Source organism: Phalacrocorax aristotelis, chromosome Z, assembly GCF_949628215.1.
Source record: "Phalacrocorax aristotelis chromosome Z, bGulAri2.1, whole genome shotgun sequence".
NCBI classification, from domain to species: Eukaryota; Metazoa; Chordata; class Aves; order Suliformes; family Phalacrocoracidae; genus Phalacrocorax; species Phalacrocorax aristotelis.
Window position 1 is genome coordinate 14,019,101 of NC_134311.1, and position 16,835 is coordinate 14,035,935.

The 16,835-nt window shown below is 49.8% G+C and overlaps 2 protein-coding genes across 4 annotated transcripts in view; one reads left to right on the forward strand and one right to left on the reverse strand.

Moving 5' to 3' along the window:
• Positions 1-1,986, reverse strand: part of LOC142050515 (transcription factor TFIIIB component B'' homolog) — a 53,434-nt gene extending 51,448 nt beyond the window's left edge. For both annotated transcript variants that reach the window (XM_075079200.1, XM_075079199.1), the window contains exon 1: positions 1,729-1,986. In XM_075079200.1, coding sequence (XP_074935301.1) covers positions 1,729-1,901 — 173 coding nt within the window. In that variant the 5' untranslated portion in view covers positions 1,902-1,986. The remainder of the gene's footprint in view (positions 1-1,728) is intronic.
• Positions 1,987-3,950: 1,964 nt separating this feature from the next.
• Positions 3,951-16,216, forward strand: SERF1B (small EDRK-rich factor 1B). Of its 2 annotated transcripts, XM_075079211.1 has the most exons (4): positions 3,951-4,086; positions 5,392-5,573; positions 15,090-15,198; positions 15,704-16,216. In XM_075079211.1, exons 2-4 carry the CDS (start codon positions 5,498-5,500, stop codon positions 15,774-15,776), a joined length of 258 nt encoding a protein of 85 aa, XP_074935312.1. In that variant the 5' UTR covers positions 3,951-4,086; positions 5,392-5,497; the 3' UTR covers positions 15,777-16,216. The 2 variants fall into 2 exon arrangements, with proteins under 2 accessions (XP_074935312.1, XP_074935313.1); XM_075079212.1 differs by lacking the exon at positions 5,392-5,573 and having other exon boundaries at positions 3,957-4,086.
• Positions 16,217-16,835: the final 619 nt, after the last annotated feature.

The following is a 16,835-nucleotide window of genomic DNA, read 5'->3' on the forward strand; positions in this document are numbered from 1 at the left end:
TTAGGGTGATCAAATAGGGGCAAGAAGGGAGCAGCTGTCACCTGTGCCTTTTCTATTTGTTCCCAGGACTAAAAGTCCCCCTGAGAGTCTCCCAGCAGTTTTATGTTGGATACTACCTTCTCCCTCCAGCTGAGCTGTGGAACCCACCACAGCACTCCAGCGGTGCACACCTAGCTCAGCAGTCTCTTCTAATATCATTTTCCAAACCTCTGCTTCTCCAAAAAAGCTCTTTCCTAGCCACATCCCACACATTTCACTGCAGTGGCAAACTGAAGAGGTTTGTATGCTAGTCTGCAACTAGTCTAATACCTGAATTTCTAATCACAGGAAAGAGAAGACTGTAAGAAGACCTCATATGATGTTGTAAAGGGCAAGTTTCAGCTAAAAGAATAGAGTTATTCATGCAAGATGCAAACCCAACTAATTAAATAAAGCGAGAAGGTTGTTCTGAAGAGCAATTATCAGACTGGGGAAATGTCCTGAAGAACTGGCTTGTACTGCTTTTGGCTGGGATAGAGTTAATTTTATTCACAGCAGCTCATATGGTGCTATGCTTCAGATTTGTGACCAAAACAGTGTATGCAGCATGCCAATGTCTTAGCTCTTGCTAAGCAGCGCTTACACAGAGTCAAAGCCTTTTCTGCTCCTCACCCCACCTGCGAATGGGCTGGGTCTGGGCAAGAAGCTGGGAGGGGACTCAGCCAGGACAGCTTACCCCAACTCACCAGAGATATCTCATACCACCTGGTGTCATGCTCAGCAGTAAAAGCTGGGGGAAGAAAGACAGACAGAGTTACAGCATTTGCCTTCCCAAGTAACCACTATATGCATGAAGCCCTGCTTTCCTGGAGATGGCTGAACACCTGCCTGCCGATGGGAAGTGGTGAATGAATTTGTGATTTTGCCTTGCTTGCATGCACAGCTTTTGCTTTACCTATCAAACTGTCTTTATCTCAAACCATGAGTTTCTGCCCTTTTGCCCTTCTCATTCCCTGCCCATCCCACCAGATGGGGTATGGGAGAGGGCAAGGAAGCAGATGTGTGGGGATTAGCAGCCAGCCAGGGTTAACCCACAACAGAGGGGTTCTGAAGGGAGGTCCTAAGTCCTAAGGCCAACCTTCCCATGCATTTCCATTCCAGTAAAAAGCACCTGAAAATTAAATAAGCAAAAAGGAAAAAAGCCAGAAAATTCTCCCTCGATAATGCATGAAGAAGCAAATACAAAACAGGTAGTGCTGTAAGAATGCAAAATCAAAGTCATTCAGTTACAGATTGCACAGGATTTTTGCTGTATGCAGCAAATTGAAGCTCCCTGCTGCTGCAGTGCCAGAACAACCAAGTATCGGACCAGGCTAGGCCCCTCCTTTGCAGTCTTAACTTATATATTATTTCAAGCACCTGCAGCACAACCACAGTGAGGAAATAAAGGTTTTGCTTAGGTTGCACATGCGTCAAACACCCAGAAATCATTATCCGATCATCACGTACACAACCGTCGCTAGGCACCGACTGGAGGGCAATGCAGCACGCCTATTTCGGGAGGCCTTCAAGAGGTGACTCCAAACCACAGCAGGGACAGGCGGGAGGTGACAGTCTGTGACAACCCTTGCTGGGGAGCCCGCCACTGCTGCGTTCCCTCCAGGGGCTTCTGAAAGGCGGCGGGGGCGGGCCCCCCCACCTCCCCTGGCCCGGCCCGGCCCCCCGACCCCGGGCTACCGCGGGACTCACCTCTCGACCGGCCCCGCGGCCGGCGGGGGCTCGGCCGCCGCTCCCGCCGCAGCCTCTGCCCTGGCAGCTGCCGGGGAGCCCGACCCGTGAGACTCCGGCTCCGCCGCGCCACCGGCACCCCTGCCCGCGGGTCGCACGTTGGGCCGCACGTTGAGGCGGGACCGGCGGAACATGGCGGCGTCCGCGGCCCCCGGTAACGAACTCAGTTGCCTCACGGCATGTCACCCACCTCCAGCGCCCGGCGCGCCCCGCTACGTCATCAGCGTGCGGCGGACAGAGGCGGGGCGAGAGGTGGGAGGGTGGCAGAGCCTGCGGGGGAAACGCGGCAGCGGGGAGCGGATGCGGTGTGGGAGCTGCCTTCGGTACCGCAGCTTTGTCCGAAACTCAGGGGCCTCGTCAGCAGCTTTCCAGGCGTTAGTTTTTCACACGATGATCGATTTTCATAGAATCGTAGGATGCCCTGAGTCGGAAGGGACCCACAAGGATCATCGAGTACAACTCCTGTCCCTGCACAGGACAACCGCAAATTCACACCATATGTCTGAGGGCCTTGTCCAAGTGCTTCTTGAATAGCGTCAGGCTTCGTGCCATGACTGCCACCCTGGGGAGCCTGTTCCAGTGCTCCACCACCCTCTGGGGGAAGAACCCTTTCCTAATACCCAACCTAAACCTCCCCCGGCACACCTTCCAGCCATTCCCTCGCGTCCTGTCACTGGTCCCCAGAGAGAAGAGATCAGCGCCTGCCCCTCCTCCTCCCCTTGTGAGGAAGCTGCAGACTGCCATGAGGGCTGCCCTCAGCCTCCTCCAGGCTGAACAAACCAAGTGACTTCGGCCACTCCTCGTATGGTTTCTCCTCTAAACCCTCACCAAATTCGTGGCCTCCTCTGGACACTCTCCAGTAGCTTTATATCCTTAATGTACCGTGGCACCCAAAACTGCCCACAGCACTGGAGGTGAGGCCGCACCAGCGCAGAGCAGAGCGGGACAATCCCCTCCCTCGCCCAGCGGCAATGCAGGGCTTGATGCACCCCAGGGCACAGTTGGCCCTCTTGGCTGCCAGGGCACGCTGTTGGCTCATGTTCAACTTGCCGTTGACCAGAGCCCCCGGGTCCCTCTCTGCAGAGCTGCTCTCCGGCCTCTCGCTCCCCAGTCTGTATGTACAGCCAGGGTTGCCCTTGTTAAACTTCATAGGGTTGGTGATTGCCCAGCTCTCCAGTCTGTCCAGATCCCTCTGCAGGGCCCTTCTGCTCTCGAGAGTGTCAACAGCTCCTCCCAGCTTTGTGTCCTCAGCAAACTTTCTTAGTATTCTTTCCAGTCCTGCATCCAAGTCATTAACAAAGTGATTAAAGACTACTGCCCCCAAGATGGATCCCTGCAGAGCCCCACTAGTGACTGGCCACCAGCCAGATGTAACCCCATTTACTATGACTCTTTGAGCCTGACCCATCAGCCAGTTGCTCACCCCCTGCATTACGTGTTTATCCAGCTGTGTGCTGGACATTTTGTCCAGGAGGATATTGTGAGAGACAGTATTGAAAGATTTACTGAAATCCAAAAAGATCACATTGACTGGCTTCCCTTGGTCAACTACGTGGGTTTTTTAACTAACAAGGGAAGTCCTTGTGGTTGGGAAGGGGTTTTCCTCAGGGGTGGCTTGCACAGCACTAAAACTAAAGAGGCGTCAGGTGAGGAACACCCGTTTTTGGTCCAGGCACACAGGGCTCAGGTGAGCAGTGAGCGCCCCACAAAAGCAGTATTGTAAGCGGTTCGGGCTTTTGCAACTCCCCTTGGCAGGGTCTGTAGCGGTTTGTTTTCCCACTTGGCTGTTGGCCAAAAGCCACTTACTCGCACACCGGGGTGCTTTGAAAATTATTACTTTCTTCCAATCCTATAAACAGTTGCTGGGGTAAGCTCCCGCGCCCGGGCAGGGTTCAGCTAGCGAGTGGCTTTGCCGCCGTCACCCGCTCCGACGCCGAGCCCCGCCGCACGTCACCCGAGGGGAGCTCGCTTCGCCCCCAGCACCCGCCGCCGGGCGGAGAGGGGCGGCCACGCACCCCCGCCCGCCGCGGGGTAGGAGGGAGGGGAGGAGAGAGGGAGGGGAGGAGGCGCCCCTCCGTGGCCGCCGACCACGCCCTCCCAGTCGCGCGGCGGTGGCGCACAGCCTGCTAATTGGGCGACGCCTTCAGGCGGTGTGCCGCGCGCCGCAGTGACGTACGGGGGGCGGGCAAGGGGGGGGGGTGTGGGGAGCGGTGACGTTTTATAAGGGACGCCAGGGGCCAGCGGGGTGGAGGAAGGTTGTGGAAGGTCCTGGCGGGCCTGAGTCTGGCGGGCGGCGGCCGGCGCGTCCGACGATGACCCGTGAGTACCGGCGAGCAGTCCGGGGGCGGGGGTCGGGGCTTCGGTCCTTCCCGGCTTGGCGTGCCAGTGACGAAGTCCCATGGGGAGCGGGTGCGCGGCTGGGGCTGAGGCTCCGCGCCTCCTGCCGCCGTCCTGCGCTCGAAGCAAAACCGCCCTCGCCCTGTCCCCTGGCGCGGCTGTGCTGGGGGAGGGAGGAGGAAGAATGACGGTGGTCTGCTGGAACAACGGTGGCGCTCGGTCGCAGTCCTGGCTGCCGTCCAGTCTGTAACTAAAGGGCTTTTATATCGCTGCCGGATACTTAATAGTACGCTGTTTAAACGGCGGCTGTTAAAGCTGTCGTTGAAAGGGCAACAGGACCTGCTAATTACCACCTTCCTCAGAAGTAACGTCGGTATATCTTTCTAAAATGGCAGAGAATTGCGAGCCAAACCGTCCTCTGGCTCACCTAACTGGTGGAGTTGCTGTTTTGGCTTCTGCGTATTATACTTGGCAATACAGAAATTGCCTTTTTAACTGAGGAGGTGCTTTTCCTTTCGCGCTTAACAATACGTACCTTTGAAGCCACTGCACTGCTGGAAGCGCAGGTGAAGACCTGGATCATAAATGGTTTGTGCACAGATCAGACTCTGAGGTCTGCCACCTGAATGTGAGGAAGAGGCAGGTTTATGGCTTATGTTGATATTTCTTTTCCTTGTTCTGCATGATGCTAAAGTAAGCATAGGTTAAGGTTAAAAAGAGGTACAGCATCCTACATATGAGCATAGCAGAATCATAACATTTCATTTTAGGATGATCTAGTTAAATACAGTTTCTGAAGTGCTAGAGGTGTAAAAGTTGTATGCTACCATGCAGTCTAGTACATGTTTCCAGAGTTCTGCTTTCAGTTATCAGTCAGGCCTGGACTAGACCCTGTGATTTAAAATCTATGTATAATAGTATATAATAGCAAAATAGAGCAAGAATGGCACTTTTCTGCTGCCTTAAGTTCTGACATGAGATAAGATCCTGTGCTGCTCAGAAAGAACTCCAGGGATGATGACTTCAGTAGCCAATCCTTACTGCCATTTTCTTTTACCTCCTTACAGTAGAGATGATTACTGCTTGTTCCAGTGCTATTCAGAGGCCTTTTGCTTATCTTTCACTTCAAGAATAGCTGGATCTTGGAGCTGGAAGGACAGGGACAGGTTGAACTAAAGCTTGTGTCTTGGAGAGGCAGGCAAGAATGGGGATGCTTAAGCATAGGTATAAGAGGGAAGGGTGTACTGGCCTTTATGTGGCAGTTCATGCCTGAATTTCACATTACAGGAAGCTGAATTGTCTTCTCTCAGGACTGGACCACACTTCATGGAAGATTTAGGTTGGTGTTACAGAATGTAGAGAACAGCACCATCTCCCTTGGAGCTAGGGATACATGTCCAGTGTCCCAGGTGAAATACTGGGGCCAAACAGTCCTTGGCAATGTTCACCTGGAAGCAGGGATGGTACAAGTAAGTTTCTTTTCAAATAGTTGTTTGGCTCCGTATGCCTTGTGTGCATACGGCATTGCTCTACTTTTCTACCTGCTCTGCTTTGCTGTGCAGAGGTTGCAGCCAAGCTTTTCACTGATGCTGTTCAGTTTGGTTCTCAAGTTTACAGTCTTACCATTTGTCGTGGTTTAGCCGGCAGCTCAGCCCCACGGAGTTCCTCGCTCACTCCCCCACCGGTAGATGGGGGAGAGAATCAGAAGGGTAACGCTCGTGGGTTGGGATAAGAACAGTTTAATAATTAAAATTAAAAGAAACAACAATAGAAATGCAATGTAAAGGAGAACGAGAGGCGCAAAGCCCCGGGGGGAGGGGGGAAGGGAGGGCAGAGGGGGAATGAACTGCTGAAACAAACCGCACGCGCCGCTGCCGCTCACCGCCCGCCGACCCGACGCCGCGCCGCCTCTGCGCTGCCACTGCCCCCCCCACCATATATTGGTCATGGTGTCACATGGTATGGAATGAACCTGCCATTGGCCAGTCGGGGTCAGCCGTCCCCACCATGGCCCTGCCCCTCCCAGCCACCCCCGCCACGCGGCAGAGCGCGGGAAGCTGGAAAGGTAGCCGACCCCCAGAGTGAGGAGAATTAACCCCTTCTCAGCCAAAACCAGCACATTCTCCACCCCTTATTCCATACCATTTACACCATGCCCAGGTCCCATATGATGCAATACAACCATACCAACCACCATCCCTCCCCTTCCCATCCTTTAACATTATACACAGACATCATTCCCTTAGTTCATGGACCTTCCCTGCAAAATGTCCATTAAAATGTCCATTGAGTTCACCCAGTCCCATGACTCTGGGCTCCATCTGTTGTATCAGTCTTTCCGGGTGGGAGAGATGGTGTGTGGCGTTGGGTTGCTGCATACCGAGTCAGTCATCGTTCCATCACTGCTGCACGGCTTGTTTCATAGTTGATCTTCCATGGGTTGGGAGGCTCATACTCTGATATCATTGATACAATACAGAGGTGACACACAGTATTATACAACAGTTCACATTGTGCCATTCAGTTCATTGACTGTTTTCACCCAAAATCAAATCCCCTTGAGGCACACACCAGACTCCTCCATCCTCCCGCATCACCCACCAAGTGCACCCAGGTCCTCGAGCAAAAGCAATCCCACGAATGGGTTTGCCTTTGCCGGAGGCAGGAAGAACCCAGACTGTTTTGCCCGGCATACTCTTTGTGTACACTACAGGGACTCTATCCCCTTCCACAGTACGTAGGATTTCTGACTGGGCAGGGCCAGCTCGGTTGGCAGATCCCCTCATGTTGAGTAACCACATGGCTTTTGCTAAATGTGTATCCCAGTGCCTGAATGTCCCACCCCCCCATTGCTCTCAGTGTAGTTTTTAACAGTCCATTGTACCGTTCAATTTTCCCAGAGGCTGGTGCGTGATAGGGGATGTGATACACCCACTCAATGCCGTGCTCTTTGGCCCAGCTGTCTATGAGGCTATTTTGAAAATGAGTCCCACTGTCTGACTCAGTTCTCTCTGGGGTGCCATGTCGACACAGGACTTTTTTCTCAAGACCCAGGATAGTGTTCCGGGCAGTGGCGTGGGGGAGAGGATATGTTTCCAGCCAGCCAGTCGTTGTTTCTACCATTGTAAGCACATGGCGCTTGCCTTGACGGTTCTGTGGGAGTGTGATACAGCCAATTTGCCAGGCCTCCCCATATTTATATTTCAGCCATCGTCCCCCATACCACAGAGGCTTTACCCACTTCGCTTGCTTGACTGCAGCACATGTGTCACATTCATGGATAACCTGTGCAATAATATCCATGGTCAAGTCCACCCCTCGATCACGAGCCCACCTGTATGTTTGCATCTCTCCCTTGATGGCCTGAGGTGTCATGGGCCCACCGAGCTAGAAATAGTTCACCCTTATGCTGCCAGTCCAGATCCACCTCAGCCACTTCAATCTTGGCAGCCTGATCTACCTGCTGGTTGTTTCGATATTCTTCAGTGGCCCGACTCTTGGGGATCCACATGCCATACCTTTACAACCAGTTTCTCTACCCGGGCAGCAATATCTTGCCACAGTGTGACAGCCCAGATGGGTTTGCCTCTGCGCTGCCAGTTGCTTTGCTTCCACTGCTGTAACCAGCCCCACAAGGCATTTGCCACCATCCAGGAGTCAGTACAGAGATAGAGCACTGGCCACTTTTCCCGTTCAGCGATGTCTAAGGCCAGCTGGATGGCCTTTACCTCTGCAAACTGGCTCGATTCACCTTCTCCTTCAGCAGTTTCTGCTACTTGTTGTGTAGGACTCCATACAGCAGCCTTCCATCTCCGGTGCTTTCCCACAAGGCGACAGGACCCATCAGTGAACAGCGCGTATTGCTTCTCATCTTCTGGCAGTTTGTTATACAGTGGGGCTTCTTCAGCATGTGTCACCTCCTCCTCTGCTGATAATCCAAAATCTTTGCCTTCTGGGCAGTCCATAATCACTTCCAAGATTCCTGGGTGACGGGTGTTTCCTATTCGAGCCTGCTGGGTGATCAGTGCAACCCATTTACTCCACGTAGCATCAGTTGCATGGTGTGTAGAGGGCACGTTTCCTTTGAACATCCAGCCCAGCACTGGCAGTCGGGGTGCCAGGAGCAGCTGTGCCTCAGTACCAACCACTTCTGAAGCAGCTCGAACCCCTTCATATGCTGCCAATATCTCTTCTTCAGTTGGAGTATAGCAGGCTTCGGACCCTCTGTATCCCCGACTCCAAAACCCTAGGGGTCAACCTCAGGTCTCCCCATGTGTTTTCTGCCAGAGGCTCCAGGTAGGGCCATTCTCCCCGGCTGTGGTGTAGAGCACATTTTTTACATCTTGTCCTGCCCGGACTGGCCCAAGAACTACTGCATGAACTATCTCCTGTTTAATCTGTTCAAAGGCTTGTCGTTGCTCAGGCCCCCATTTGAAATCATTCTTCTTCAGGGTCACTTGATAGAGAGGGCTTATGATCAGACACTAATTTGGAATATGCATTCTCCAAAAACCCACTACGCCCAAGAAAGCATGTGTTTCCTTTTTGCTGGTTGGTGGAGACATGGCTGCTATTTTGTTGATCACATCCATTGGAATCTGACGACGACCATCTTGCCATTTGATTCCTAAGAAATGGATTTCTCGTGCAGGTCCCTTCACCTTACTTTGTTTTATGGCAAAACCAGCTTTCAGAAGGATTTGGACTATTTTCTCTCCTTTCTCAAAAACTTCTTCCACTCTGTTGCCCCACACAATGATGTCATCAACGTATCGAAGGTGTTCTGGAGCTTCTCCCTGTTCCAGTACAGTCTGAATCAGTCCATGGCAAATGGTAGGACTGTGTTTCCACCCCCCTGGGGCAGTTGATTCCAGGTGTACTGGATGTCCCTCCATGTGAAAGCAAACTGTGGCCTGCACTCTGCTGCCAGAGGGATTGAGAAGAATACATTAGTGGTATCAGTTGTGGCATACCACCTGGCTGCCTTTGACTCCAGTTCGTATTGAAGTTCTAGCATGTCTGGCACAGCAGCACTCAACGGTGGAGTGACTTCATTCAGGCCACGATAGTCTACTGTTAGTCTCCACTCTCCATTAGACTTCCGCACTGGCCATATGGGACTGTTAAAGGGTGAGTGGGTCTTACTGATGGCTCCTTGGCTCCTCAGTTGGTGAATGAGCTCATGGATGGGGATCAGAGAGTCTCTGTTGGTGTGATACTGCCGCCGGTGCACTGTTGTGGTGGCGATTGGCACCTGTTGTTCTTTGACCCTCAGCAACCCCACAACAGAAGGGTCCTTCGAGAGACCGGGCAAGGTAGACAGCTGTTCAGTTTCCTCCGTCTCCAAGGCAGCTACACCAAAAGCCCACTTGTGACCTTTTGGGTCCTTGAAATACCCTCTCCTGAGGTAGTCTGTGCCAAGGATGGAAGGAGCCTCTGGGACAGTCACAATGGGGTGCTTTTGCCTCTCATTCCCAGTTAGGCTCACTTCGGCCTCCAACACAGTTAGCTCTTGGGATCCCCCTGTCACTCCAGCAATGCTGATGGGTTCTGCCCCTATATAGTTGATGGCATTAAGGTGCACTCTGCGCCGGTGTCCACTAAAGCTTTATACTCCTGTGGGTCGGACGTGCCAGGCCATCGGATCCACACAGTCCAGTAAGCCCGGTTATCCCTTTCCTCCACCCGGCTGGAGGCAGGGCCCCTCTAGTCCTGATCATGGCATTCGCAACTCACTTCCTGTAAATGCGAATCAGGAGTCCCTCTATTACACTTACAAATAAAATCTGCGCTTCTACTCCTCTGTCTGGGGACTTGCTCGCTGGAAACTGGAGCAGCAGCTTTCCTGTAAGAGCCTCCCTGAGTGACTGTTCTTCCTTGCAGTTCATGTACTCGTGCCTGTAGGGTCAAAGTAGGCTTGCCATCTCACCTCATCATGTCCTCTCCGTGGTCACGCAGGTAGAACCATAGGGTGGCCCGTGGTGTGTATCATCTCCTTTGAGCCAAAGGACGCTTATTCCTAACAGCTGAGACACTGCTCTGTCGAGGTGGGGAGTAGGACAGATCTTCTTTGAGTTGCTGCACCTCTTGGGATAGTTTCTCCACAGCAGAGACAAGCGAGGAAGAGATATTTGTTTCATAATCCCGGAGTCTATCTATCACCTCTGCCACCGTTGGTGTCTCGTCATCTTTCCAGGACATCACTGTCAATGAGTTTGCATGCGAAGATGGTGCGCTCCGTACAAACTTCCGCCACATGGGTCGTGTGCACTCGGCTTCATCTGGATCTTTGGATGACCGTTGATCGTCCAGGTCACCATAAATCACCTCAAACACAGCTAATTCCCTTAGATACTGGATGCCTTTCTCCGTGGTTGTCCATTTTCCTGGGCGATATGTAACATCTTCTTTAAAGGGATACCTTTCCTTCACTCCGGACAGGAGTCGCCTCCAGAGGCTGAGGGCTTGTGCTCTTTTTCCAATTGCTTTGTCAATGCCCCCTTCCCCAGAAAGGGATCCCAATTGTTTGGCTTCTTTTCCCTTTAGTTCCAGGCTACTGGCCCCGTTATCCCAGCATCGGAGCAGCCAGGTCACAATGTGCTCACCTGAACGATGGCTATAATCTTTTCGCATATCTCGCAACTCGCTTAAGGACAGGGATCGGGTGGTCTCTATTTTATTTATTACTTCTTCCTCCTCTCCCCGCGATGGCCCTGGTTCTTCATCATCCCGTTCTAAACGAGTTGATGTCCGCTTCCAGTATTTCGTCTTGTGTATGGGGGCAACTGATACTGGTACGGGTTTATTTTCTGAGCCAGCTCCGGTACTTGTTGTGGGGGTTTGAGTGGCTGCAGTGCCTGTTGTCAGGGCTGGATTGTCTACAGTGCCAGTCACTTTGCATTTCAATCCAGAGACATTCTCTTCCACCTGGGGGCACTGAATACTGTTGAGCAGGGCTCGGTATGCATGGGCCAGACCCCAGCATGTTGCAGTGATCTGTGTCTCTCTGGAGCTCCCAGCGTAACAACATACTTTCTCCAAATATTCTACTAGTTTTTTAGGATTCTGCACTTGTTCGGGGGTGAAACTCCAAAACACCAGGGGTGCCCACTGCCCTAGGTATTTGCCCATGCTATCCCACATGCCCTCCCACTCGTAACTATCAGGCCTTGGGGCAGATTTCTGGGTGATATTCTTAAATTGCTTAGTCAAAACCAAAACAGCGTGCCGAAAAACTAACAATAATTGCACCTTAACCACCCAAGGATGTTCAAGATACAAAAACGTTGTTGTAACAAAGGCACAGACATCATAGAACAAAGTTGCAAAGGTACTATTCTGTATTTCCTCCATATAAAATCGCTCAGAGGAGGAGGTATAATTGCTAATTGCCTCAACAAGGTGGTATCCGAAGTACAGTAACAGTTTCAGCAAAAACCCCAAATACCAGATAAAGCTGAAAACGAGTGTTTGTATAACAAATCTTGTAGGCAAAACATTACTAATCGCAGCAGAACACAGCAGACTCAACAAACCAACACCGATCTTTAACACCAACTGCAAAAAGGACAACATGGTGCTGTGACCAGCAGCTGTTGTTATCTCCAACCCTTGAGCCCCACGTTGGGCACCAAAAAGACTGTTGTGGTTTAGCGGCAGCTCAGCCCCACACAGCCGCTCGCTCACTCCCCACCGGTAGATGGGGGAGAGAATCAGAAGGGTAACGCTCGTGGGTTGGGGTAAGATCAGTTTAAAATTAAAAGAAACAACAATAGAAATGCAATGTAAAGGAGAACAAGGAGAGGCGCAAAGCCCCGGGGGGAGGGGAAGGGGAGGGACGAACCGTGCCCGCGCCGCAGCCGCTCGCCGCCCACCGACCCGACGCCGCGCCGCCTCCGCACTGCCACTGCCCCCCCCGCCCCCCCCCCCCATATACCGGTCACGGTGTCACGTGGTACGGAATGAACCTGCCATTGGCCAGTCAGGGTCAGCCGCCCCCGCCATGGCCCCGCCCCTCCCAGCCCACCCCGCCACGCGGCAGAGCGCGGGAAGCTGGAAGGGTAGCCGACCCCCCAGAGTGAGGAGAATTAACCCCTTCTCAGCCAAAACCAGCACACCATTTGTATGGAATAACTCTGGAGACACTCTGCACAGTGTTTGCTTGTGAAGGACGGAAGTGCACGAAGTTAAGGGTGGAGGATAACTGCTGTGTAAGTTCTGACTAAGCAGTGTGTTTTGACTTCCTGACTCACTTTCTAAGCGATAAAAGAAGGTACTTCATTTCTTTAGGCGCCACAGAAGAGCTGTTTCATTGCTGCTAACTTGTTCATATGACATTCATTCCTCCCGAGCACCACAAAACTCAAGAACCATTTATAGCCTGGAATGTATAATCTGCTTATGAGTCATCAAGTTCTAATCAACACCAGTACTGCCAGAGATGGATAGGTGTTTTACTTCAGTTTCTGAACAAATAGTGGCCCTTCTGTGTGAACTTTGGGGACAGGATCTTACTGAATGCTAGTGAGGAGGATGGAGCAGGAGTTCACTTAGCTTTTTCAAAAGGTAGTACCTGATGTGCTGTGGCAGATGAAGTACATCTTCCAAGGCAGGAGCAGCCTGCAGTAAGCACCAGTCATAATAGGCTGCTTTCATCTGGGCTTCTGGCACCCCTTGCCAGGCAGTATACATACTGGTGTGACGGATGCACAGAACCCTTGCTTTTGCAGGGTTGATTTTGTCTACTTGACATAGCAGGTGCCTTTATCAGCTCAGAAATGCGGTGAGTACAGAGCTGTGGATTTTATCAACAGGTTGCTGTTTAAAATTGACCTGGTCCTAAACTGCTTCCATATACCTGAAATTATGGGCACCTGAAGATGGGAGAGATCTGTCTTTGAGATTCAAAGACAGCATAGGCAGTCTTAAGACTGGAGAGAGACTGAAAAGAGGCACAACAGAACTTATGGGGAGATGGAGCTCTCAATTTTGAGCACAGAAAAATGTGATCATGTTTGTTCAACAGCACAAGTGATTATGCCTAGCTTATCTGGAACACTGCATCCAAAAGAAGCAGGGTAAGAAGAAATACCAAGCAAGTGAACCACCTCTGGCAGGTTACAGTAGACTAGAACTGCCTTGAGGAGGTGGATAGTAAGGAAGGATTGTCAGCTAGTGCAGAATAGTTTGTGATTGTAATGGCTGTGGCCATTGCCTGCAAGACCCCAAGTACTTAGATGAGAGTTGTGTCTGCTCTGAGCAGCAGGAGTGTTGTGCTGGTTTTGGTGACATGCCCTCAGGAATTTTGTCTGGTCAAAAAGATTGCATGCCTAACTTAACAGCAGTTTGGGGGTTGGCAGTCCTGGGGAAAGCTGGCTGCCCCCTGAAGAGGTGTCCTCTATACTGGCAACAGTGATGGGGTTTTGTGTCTTGATATATATATATAAGTTACTCTTCTCACTTTTGTTGAAAGTGAGGCTAAGTACTTGCTAAGGCCATGCTTAGGTGCTTTGCTTGATTTCAAATAAAAAAAATCTTTTAAGGTCACCTCTTTAATAGTATTTGAGTGTAATTAACTGAATGGACTAATGGTCCATTGCAAGCAAAGCAAGTAGAACAACTGTAACTGTGCCCTTGCTGCCAATTTAAGGAACACCTCATAAGATGAGGATGGTTGAAAAAACAGGTGTTGGTTTACAATGAAATTTAAAAAGCTTGCATGGGAAAGATGGCTATGAACAGGAGCCCATAGTAGTGCATGGAAGGAACCTTCCTGAATGCTTGTTAGCTAATTCCTTCAATAGCATGAAAATACTCTCACATGTGAACAGCATTAGGGTTGTCCACCCTCTGCAGGGACATACACACGCGCCTGTTTTGGGAAAGTGGTAAGTCATTTTATCTGAGCAAGGTGTCTTGATGAGGAATTGGAGTTTTGGTTGTGTGTTACCTTCAGCTTTGTCAGCCCATACGTTTTGCAAGGGGCTCTTTGGTATATGGTGGGTAATCGAAATCTTGGGCTAAAGGTTTGTAGCTGCTGTAGCCTTGTACTGTGTGTACACGTCAGCTGCCTTGGAGCAAAAATGAATTAAACCTAGATACAGCTGCCTGTATACTAGGTATTATTCTCTGCTTCCGTGGTTCCCAGAGTAAGGCAAGTTTAGTATTTGATAGCACTTGTAGAGCTTCTGGGGTATGAGTGCCCAATAATACATTACGAATGCTGTGCTAAGTAGTTTTGGGGACTTTATCCAGTAAAAAGTAAAGCCAGAGTTCCCATATGTATTAACTATACTGGTCATCTTCTAAGTGGCATCTGCAGAAATGAATTCTTACACATATTAGAAGAAAGGGCACTAACTGTCATTACAGAGTATGAGGAAGATCTAAAATGTTGATGGTTCTTGACCATGGGTTGTGATGCAATCTGTCAGTGATTTTGTATGACAGCACTACAGACTGAAAGCAGATGGATGTTTCTGGATTCCAAATACTTACAGCCACTTGCTTTTTGATTTCTTAAAGGGCCTTGGGAAGAGTTTGAGGAAGTTTATAAACTCTCTCAGGCTGCCTCATTTGAATGCTGTTCTTTCCATCTAAAATTAATTTGTAAGTTAGATTGGATGCTGGAACCTGTTGGTGATAGAGAGGATGGCTCCTTTTTTGATAAGTTACTGTTTCATTTTGCCCAGGCTGGGATGGTCTGCCTTCAGTCTCTTATGGGAAATTGCATTGCATTTCTGGAAGGAATGTTGGAACGGATTTTCCTGATCTCTTGGACATGACTTGTAGAAATGTAAATGTGAGAACTAACAGGCTTTCATGCTTCCCACTGGGTACTGGAGGGCGAGACTGTGGTGGAAGATACTGCCATTACAAACTCTGCAGATGGAGCCAAACCTTTCCGCGTCTGTAACAGACTTCCACACAGGCAAATGGTGTGTAAAAAGTGGTAGTACCTGTATAAACTGTATATTATCTTACAGGTGGGAACCAGCGTGAACTTGCCCGCCAGAAGAACCTGAAGAAGACTCAGGAGATCCACAAAGGGAAAAGGAAAGAGGATAGCTTGTCTGCTTCTCAGAGAAAACAGAGGTTAGATCTAATACAGTTGAGTGAAATGGTTGGGGAAAATAAGAGGGGAAAACGGGTCAGAAAGAATCCAGCGTCTTACCTGAAACAGCATTTAAGTACTTTGCCTTGATTCACAGTTCATTCATGTGCCAGAGCATAAACCGTGGATGTAGGTTTTACCATACCTGCTGTTAAACAGATTTATTTTTTGTAAAACCTGTAAACCTTTTATTTCTTTTCAGCAGCTTTCTGCCTGGTACAAACAGGAAAAGATTGTGTAATACTTTCCTGAAGATGTTTGATCCGTTGTGTCTACTAAACAAGTAACTTGCCTACTTCACAGGGTACTGTGCTGAAAAAAACACGGTAATAGAAACAGTGTGCTCATGTCTAACTGAGAAGTTTTATACTAATCTTTTTCCTTTCTTGAAATGTGAGTTGCTAAAGGGCAAAAACAAGATGGAGGACACTCTACTTAGAAAAACAGTGAGCCAGTATCTGAAATCCAACTTTCTTTTCTTCACAGAGACTCTGAAATTATGCAGCAAAAGCAAAAGGCCGCTAATGAGAAGAAGTCTCTGCAGGCAGGGGCAAAATGAGCTGTCTGTATGGAGAAGATAGTGTGCACGGATGAAGCAGAAGGGTCTAGAAGATATTCATAAAAGCGTCTGGCCATTAAATTGATTAAACATCTCATCTTGCAGAGTTGATCAACTAGCATTAGTTTAGAGTATTTTCTGGTTAGTGTAGGCTTAGTTGTCTGGAGTGCTGTTTCAAAACTGACTACACTCTTCCGTGTGCATGTGAATAAAAGTACCAAGCAATAGCTTTACTCCAGCTTTTGTGCAGTTGTTGGTTTCCCTTAACAGTTCCTGTAACAATGACTTTCTGAATCTACAGTTAGACCAGATTTTCCTGTCTTAATTATTGAAGTACAGCTTCATGCAGAATGGAACACACTTGTAAGATGTGCTTAACCTAGCAGAGGTCTGAACTGTAAATCTCAAATTATTTTTACAATAAAATATTGCACAAAGTACTGTCTAATCTGAAATGGTTATGCTTGATAATCAGTTGATTTCTAAGAAGTTACCAAGAGCACAAAGAACAGATAGAATTGTGGAGAAATGCAGTGTAACTAGTTAAGTATAATATATGTATAAAAAATCTATAATAAATGTGTATTATAAGCAATATAATATGCAGCAGTAAGTCTACACTATGGAAAAAAATGCTGATTGAATTGCGGACTTCATGGGTGTGCATCACTGTGAATCTAGTACTAATTTTAGAGAAGCTGCAGGCTTGAAGTCAACGGGTTGCAGGTGGCTACTTAAACTAGCCTCAGGACTAACAGGTGGTGAGAGGAAAACACAGTGCTTGCTTTAGACATGCTTGCACGTGTTGAGTGCTGAACAAGGTGAGACTGGTTTGAATCTCTGGAACGAGTGAGCTTTGGAGCCTTTGCTCATGTCAGCTATGTGGGGCCCGGGTGCAGCGATTGTCGGCTGGGCCCTGGCACAGCTCGAGGGGAGACTGAGGGAAACGTAGCTGGTTTTACCAGCGTAGCGCCTGCAGTCGGTGAGAGACAGAGGCAGGTTTGCTGCTCGCTCCGAGCGGGCTGGGCCTTGGTCCCGCTCTGAGGCAGGCCCAGCTTT

Coding starts and splice junctions, on each gene's coding strand:
- SERF1B (XM_075079211.1), top strand. CDS start 5,498: ATGTCCAGTGTCCCAGGTGAAATACTGGGGCCAAACAGTCCTTGGCAA. Junction 5,574..15,089: donor TGGAAGCAGGGATGGTACAA/GTAAGTTTCTTT, acceptor ATTATCTTACAG/GTGGGAACCAGCGTGAACTT. Junction 15,199..15,703: donor GCTTCTCAGAGAAAACAGAG/GTTAGATCTAAT, acceptor TTTTCTTCACAG/AGACTCTGAAATTATGCAGC.